At 37.3% G+C, this 7,759-nt stretch overlaps 1 protein-coding gene across 1 annotated transcript in view; it reads left to right on the forward strand.

Annotated features, from left to right (window-relative positions):
- LOC101340881 (F-box/LRR-repeat protein 13-like) overlaps positions 1-7,026 on the forward strand; it is a gene marked incomplete at its 5' end in the record, with an annotated part of 160,317 nt that extends 153,291 nt beyond the window's left edge. The window contains 2 exons of the mRNA XM_004390065.3: positions 4,888-5,051; positions 6,144-7,026. Coding sequence (XP_004390122.1) covers positions 4,888-5,051; positions 6,144-6,333 — 354 coding nt within the window. The remainder of the gene's footprint in view (positions 1-4,887; positions 5,052-6,143) is intronic.
- Between the last annotated feature and the right edge of the window lie 733 nt (positions 7,027-7,759).

The following is a 7,759-nucleotide window of genomic DNA, read 5'->3' on the forward strand; positions in this document are numbered from 1 at the left end:
TTTATCTCTTCATTTGATGTTCTAGGGTTTCAGGATTGTTGATTCTCTGTTTGGCTTAGTTTTTCGGATCTTTGTTGTGGAGGGATGGCGTGGTGTTTCTGCCTAGAGCGCCATCTTGCCGGAAGCCTCTTAACAATACTTTTTGTTTGTCTTTAGTTACTCTGGTTTTACAGATGGAGAAAGGAAAGGAAAGGTACAGGGCATAGGGCAAATGACTTACCCTTTAATGAAATAACTCCAATTCCAGGGTTTTTCCCAATAGACTTGTAGTGTAAAGGGAGAAGAGTAAGCTCTTTGCTAATTCTGGAATTCCACATGACAATCCTACTCTTTAAACCTTTATTTTCTTAGTGCAGCTGGCTGACATGTTTAGAAATTCTTTCAGTTTAGAGATTTCAAAAGGTTCAGAAAGAAAACCAAATTAGATGTGATCAGTGTATCATACTTTACCATATATTATAGGTCACTATGAGTTGGAATTGACTCGACGGCAACAGCTTTGGTTTGGTTTTGGTTTACGGAGAGTGAAACTCCTGGCATGTGGCATTGGCTAGTGTTTCAGTTATCTACTGCTGTGTAATCAACCACCCCAAAATTAGTGGCTTGAAACAACTACTGTTTTATTTGCTCATAGTTCTATAGGTCAGCAATTTGGGCTGGTCTCAAGGTGCCGGGGTTGCTCATGTGGCTGCAGTTACCTATTGGCTTAACTCAGAGCTGGTTGGTTTGGGGGGGCCTCAGCTGCAATGGATTCTCCCTGCTTAATGTGGTTTTTATCTACTAGTAGGCTAGTTGAGCTTCTTCAAAGGGCAAAAACACATTCCAAGTGGGCAAAGAGTGTGGAAGCTGCAAGGTGTCTTTTGGTCAAAGTAAGTCACAAGGTTAGCCTAGATTTAAGGGTTGGGGAAAGAGACTCCGTTTTTTGCAGGGAGGAGCTGCATGCAAAGCATTTGTGGCCATTTTTAAACCACCGTTCGCGTATTCTCACAAATAAATAAAAATAATAGAGCAGAGCTCTTAAGAAATAGCCAAATATCCAAGGAGATGATTTCTCCAGAGCCTCTCTCCCTCTCTTGCATATGTATCCCAAATATTTTCATTATATTTAAGAAACTCCCCACCACCACCACCACCAAGGTTCAGTGACTTATCTAAAAGCTGGAGCAAAAAAACTCAGGTACCCTTTTAGGCCTTTCAAGGCAACTCATTTCTTACTGCGTTAGATTTTCATTAGTTAACATCTGATGTAACCAATTGTTATTGATCCAAAAGTTCATTTTGTGGGCTACTGAGACCCTTTTCCTGCTGCCCTTCTTTGAGGCATTTTTCTTTTTCTTGGGATCACCACTAGAGGTGCTAGTGAAATTATTTGACTTCTCAGACAATCAAAACAGGCACTGAAACTCAACAACAGAAAGACAAACAACCCAACTGAACAACAGACCAAGGTCTTTATTAGACATTTCTCTAAAGAAGATATATAAATGGCCAACAAGCACATGAAAAGATGTTCAACATTATTAAACATTAAAAAACCAAAAAAACCCAAACCTGTTGCCATCAAATCAATTCTGACTCATAGTGACCCTATAGGACAGGGTAGAACTGCCGCATAGGGTTTCCAAAGCTATAAATCTTTACAGAAGCAGGCTACCACTTCTTTCTCCAGCAGAGCAGCTGGTGAGTTCGAACCGCTGACCTTTTGGTTAGCAGCCAGGCGCTTAACCACTGTGCCACAGGGCTCCTTCATTAGACATTAGGGAAATGCAAATTAAAACCACAATGTGATGCTACTTCACACCCACTAGAATGGTTATTATCAGAAAAAGAAAGGAAAATAATAACTGTTGGTGAAGATGTGAAGAAACTGGAATCCTCGTGCACTACTGGTGGGAATGTAAAATGGTGCAGCCTCTGTGGAAAAGAGCTTTGCATCTCGTCAAAGAGTTAAACGTAGAATTATAATACGACCCAGCAATTCCACTCTGAGATATATACCAAAAGAATTGAAAGCAGGGACTCAAACAGATATGTTAATTGCAGCATTATTTATAATAGTCGAAGGAAATAACCCAAGTGGCCATCAGCAGATGAATGTATAAACAAAATGTGGCATACCTAAACAATGGACTATTACTCAGCCATAAAGAAAAATGAAGTTCTGATACATGCTACGACCTGGATAAACATTGAAAACATTATGCTGAGTGAAATAAGTCTGACACAAAAGGACAAATATTGAATGATTCCACTTATATGAAATAGCTAGAATAAACAAAGGCATAGACACAAAATTTTATTAGTGATTACCAGGGGCCGGGGGAGAAGGAAATGGAGTTATTACTTAACAAGTACTGAGTTTCTTTTTGGCATGATGGAAGACTTTTGGAAATGGATAGCAGTGATAGTTGTACAACATGTGAGTGTAATTAATATCATTGAATTGTACCCTTAAAAATGGTTACAATTTTTAATACATATTTTGTTATGCATATTTTATCACAATAAGATTTCCGTAAACATATTTTTAAAAGAAGTGCAATTAAGCAAACATGAAAAGACAGTGGTCAAGCTCTCTTTTGCTATAAAGAGCCCCTATATTTAAAAAAAAAAAATCAGATCCCATAGGTTAACAGCAGAGGAGATGAATAAACATAATAACTACTATTTATTGAGTATTTACTATATGCTAGTCACTGTTCACATATCTCATTTGATCCTTACGACAATCTTGGGTAACTAGATAGTGGCACAGCAGGCATTCAAACCATTCAAACAACATGGAAAAGGATTCAACATAACAGAGAAATGCAAGTTAAAGCATTATTTGAGGTACAACTTTTATTACCTACTAAATTACATAATTTTTAGTGGTAATACCCGGTAGGTGGCAAAGATTCAGTGAAATTGGTTCTTATGTTACAGATGGCATTGTATGTTACTACAATCCTTTTGTGAAGCAACATGAAAATACATAAACAAGAGCCACAAAAACAGTCATACCCTATGTTCCACTTTCTGGAATCTGTCCTAAGAGAAACAATTCAAAATTTGAAGATGGTATTCACAAACACATTCATCATGATATTGTTTAAATAGTAAAAGAAATACTGAAATGACCAGAAGTATGGAAATGGTAAATTATTCTGTTTATTAAGTGAACCATTTTGCAATTATTAAAGATTCTAAGTATGAAGACTGTGAAGTAGTATGGGAATTCATTAGTTAAAAAAACAAAGCAGGATTCAAAATTAAATTAAGTACTATATTTAAAATTCTGTTAATTGGGGGTGGAGAGGTGGGCAAAGACCTAGAAAGACAGACTCCAGAACATTAACAGTGGTTACATTAGGGTGATGAATTTGTATTTGTTTTTCCTTAGCTACTTTTGCTAATTTTTTTGGAAAGTGGTTATATTATTTTTAAAATATGAAATAACTTTATTAAAAACAAGCCAAAATACTTTTCAAGGCATCAAAACTAATTATGTTGGGAACAGCATAATCTCTGACCACTGGGGCTGAGATCACGGCCATGTGTCTGGGAGTTAAGAATGTATCCAGTCATCTCTATCCCCAGTTCCCAGACCCCAATCCATAAATCCCAACAATATCACCTCAGTCATTGGACATCTTGAGCTTCTGATCTACAGGAAATGCCAGGCTCCTTTTTAGCATTTCCCTTAGCAAATAAAATCTAGCACTCTGAGCTCCACCCACCCTGACTTTTCCTTCACCTCACCGTCCTTCTTTTCTTCTACAATTCTGAGAGCCTCTTGTTGTTTTTTTTTTTTTTTTCAGTGACATCAGATCCTCAGAGACCTATATAGTATGTCAAGAATATCTGAAGGCATTTTTGAGAGAGTCAGTTGCGATATTGGCATGTTAAACCCTGGTCCTGAGCATGTTCTGAAAACAGGACATGCTTAGACAATGACAACATCTATTTTTTCTGAACTTAAAAGGTGTACATTTCAAAGGCAAGGTTTTTTTCTGCATAACTCTCTCAACTTTAAGTTAAAAACAAGAGCAAGCCTCATGGTATGCTTTTTAGAATGTTCAACCATTTAAAATAAGAAAGTAAATCTGGTTGGAAAAAAATTCCTTTGTGAATAGTAATCTAGTTGATTGTGCAGCAATTCTTAGCTCAGTTTTAAGTTCAAAAGTTAGTCCCTGAGAAAGTGAAATTATCTAAGTAGTAGTGTTGAATAATTTCTGCAGAACCTTGAAGCAAACTCCCAAAATGCTGGAACCCTCAGGATAATTTCTCAGAGCAAGGTTCATGCAGTCTCTGTGGCTTCTGCTTTTTTCTCCCCCTGCCTCTAAACTTTGTCTCACCTACTTGTCCCTTTACAAAAAAGCTCAGGTTATTCCACCTTTCTTTACATATAAACCATCAGAGATATCCAGACTTTTCCTCAAGGCAACCTGATCCTGTCTGGAGGTTAACTTTAGGAGGTACACATTTTGTAGAAATAATGTTATTAAACCTATTTTGTAGAAATAAAGTTATTAAACCTACGTTCCCAAATTGATGCCTTAGAAGAGATTTTAAGTTCAAAGCCAAACCCTATCTCTGCAGCATTTCATAAGTTGTTCATATTTGATGTAATAAATATTAAAATGGAAGTTTTAATGAAGTTTCCCATCCATACCAGAGTACTCTACAATGAAAATAATAGCAAGCTCAGAAATTATATTGGTACCACTCGAGACATATATTTTATTGTTTTTGACCTTATTTGGAAAGAGAGGTAAACCACTAATTTGAGTTACAGGCACACCATGTGACAAGCTGGGTAAAAGAGCATCTGCAAGGGTCCTGATTTTGTTCTTCTCTGGGATGGTTCATCTGACTAATCAGTACTTACTGTGGCTGTGTATTCAGATTACTGACTCGGCGATGGAATTGTTATCGGCAAAATGCCACTACCTGCATATTTTGGATATCTCTGGTTGTATCCTGCTTACTGACCAAATCCTTGAGAACCTTGAGAGAGGCTGCAATCAACTCCGGATCCTCAGGATGAGATACTGCAGACATATTTCCATGTAAGTATGTACCTGAATATGAAAATCTTTGAGGACTACTTTATGAGAAACCAAAATATGTGACTATGGCATTCTTAATACATAGTGGCTACCTTAGGGCTAGGTTCTCTAGAAAAGCAAAACCAGTGAAGTGTATATATGTACATACATATGTATACATACATATATATATATATGCACACACATATATATATACACAGAGAGAGAGAAAGATATATAAAGGAAATGGCTCACATGGTTGCAGAAGCTGGGAAGTCCCAAATCCATGGGTCAGGCTGGAGGCTTCTTTCTCCCAACTCCCATAGCTGCTGGGGCTGGCAAACTGTGAAGGCTGACGAAACCCAAGATTGGCAGGCAAGCTGCTAGCTCAAGTCTCAAGAACCAGAGGTCAGATGAACAGGAGCCAGCTGTAGGATCCAGAGCAAGCAAAAGCCAGCGAGCCTTGCCAGAAAGTCCACCTATATTGGATGTAGGTCACACCCCCACGGGAACTCCCTTTCCACTGACTGGCGACTCACAGCAAATCCCATCATGCAGGTGATCACATTATATCAGATCTCATCATGGAAGTGATTACATCATTATACAACTGCCAAACTACGTCATAACTGCCAAACCACTGAGAATCGTGGCCAAGCCAAGTTGACACACAACCTTAACCATCACAGTGACTTTCAGAGTTAGAAAATTTCATTTGATTTTTTGTCTAACTGAAGTCAACATTGTGAGTTGAACCAAAATGGTCTTTGTGGTTCCATATTCCCTTCTAAGTAGCCCTTCTACTTCTTAACGCTGCTTCTTGTAGTGTTATCTCTAGCTCTTCTACTCCTCTTGCACTGAAGTATTTCCGTTCAGTTAATCTCCCCTAGGTGTTAAGAAAATAATCTGATTAAACTAGCTCACAATTAATTGTAAATTGCTAATAGTTCCTCAAACTTCTAAACTATCTGCTTGATAATTGCTAATTAGGGATTTCCTATCAGATTTGGAGCTTAAAGTACTCTGACTTGACTGTTGCAGTTAAGTTTGAAAATTCTGCACTAGTGAGTGATTACTTCTGCAGTAAACTAATGCTAATCACTGTTATTACAGGGAGGCAGCTGTCAGAATGTCATCTTTAGTTCAGCACCAAGAATACAGCCTTGAGGATCCTCCGCATTGGTTTGGCTATGATTGTGAAGGCAAGCCTCTCACAGAACACTACAAAACGACAACACTTAAAGATGATTTAGACTTGACATTCAAAGACTCACTGTACAGTAGTGAAGAGGAAACAGCATAACCTTCAGCCTCAAGCAGAAAGAGCAAAAAATCTAGAACTTGGCAACTTTTCTTCACTTGATACAAATATTTTACTAGCTGGATTACATATGTACCTAAATACATCATTAGCTTTTCCATCTAAATAATCATGATTTAAACAAACAAACAAAAAAAGTCAAAACAAGTACTCTTACTATGTAAAATTTCCACCTAATTCTAACTTAACCAAACCAGTAGTTTTGATGAGATTATTAGATCTAAGGTTACAGTTATATGAAACAACCCTGAGAGGTGTGACTTTTTTGACAAGGAATTTAGGGGCTTGTTTTTAGAAATGAAAAGAAAGCAGAGATGACCGTGTAAGTCAAAGTAAGAGTTTGAGCCAGGACAGTGACTTTAAGATCTGCGAGGCTTTCTTGTAAAGGACATATATAGTTTTAAAGAAAACATGGCTTTATCATTTCCAGACATTTGACAACAAAAGGAAACTAATGCCAATTAACCCTGGACTCATCTCAACAGTGGACATAGTCAGGGACAAATGCAATAAAAACAAGAACTATCTGTGAATAAAAAGGATGTCCCTACAGTGTCTCAGAAAGATCTCTTTTTAATCAAATTTATACCTGTGGAGGAATTTTTAAACTATGCTATGCCAAAAAGATGATTTCCCAATTTCATGCTAATAAAACCAAAAACCAAACCCACGGCCGTCGAGTTGATTCCGACTCAAAGTGACCCTCTAGGACAGAGTAGAACTGCCCCATAGGGTTTCCAAGGAGCAGCTGGTGGACTCGAACTGCCAGCCTTTTGGTTAGCAGCCAAACGCTTAACCACTGTGTCACCAGGGCTCCTTCATGCTAATAGATGTGGATTATTAATTTCATACATACATGTTAATTTTTAATAAACTTTCATCTATAGATTTTTACTATTCTGATAAAAGACAACAATTCTTTTTACATTTTAACAAAATTCAAATGATCACATGCCAATCTATGGTTATTTGATATTATACAACACTGATGTTTGATAGAGACCAGGAAAAAGCACAATTCTGCTCTGACGGCCACAAGCAAACTATGTCAGTAATATTAGATCAGCCTCTTAACCTTTCTATTTTTCTCCAATTACTCATCTCTTAAATGGGATTAATCCCTGTCTTTGTGTACCCCACAAGTTTGCAATAAGGATAAAGCTTAATATAAAGGATGTGAACATTATTTCAAAGTTATTTAAATGAGCTCTACAAGATATTATAGGCACTTTGTATTAACTAAACACTTCTAATAATTCTCCCCCCTTAGGTTGACTTTGAAATAGTTTTTGAAATAAGGTAATATCACTCAGCTGTGGAATGGTTCCTGGAAGTGGATGATAGCAAGGGAACAGGCTGAGTGAGTAGGAAGTTTTAAGACCTGAGCCAAGAGACTTAAGATGACTGT

The sequence above is a fragment of the Trichechus manatus genome, unplaced genomic scaffold, assembly GCF_000243295.1.
Source record: "Trichechus manatus latirostris isolate Lorelei unplaced genomic scaffold, TriManLat1.0 scaffold00280, whole genome shotgun sequence".
NCBI classification, from domain to species: domain Eukaryota; kingdom Metazoa; phylum Chordata; class Mammalia; order Sirenia; family Trichechidae; genus Trichechus; species Trichechus manatus.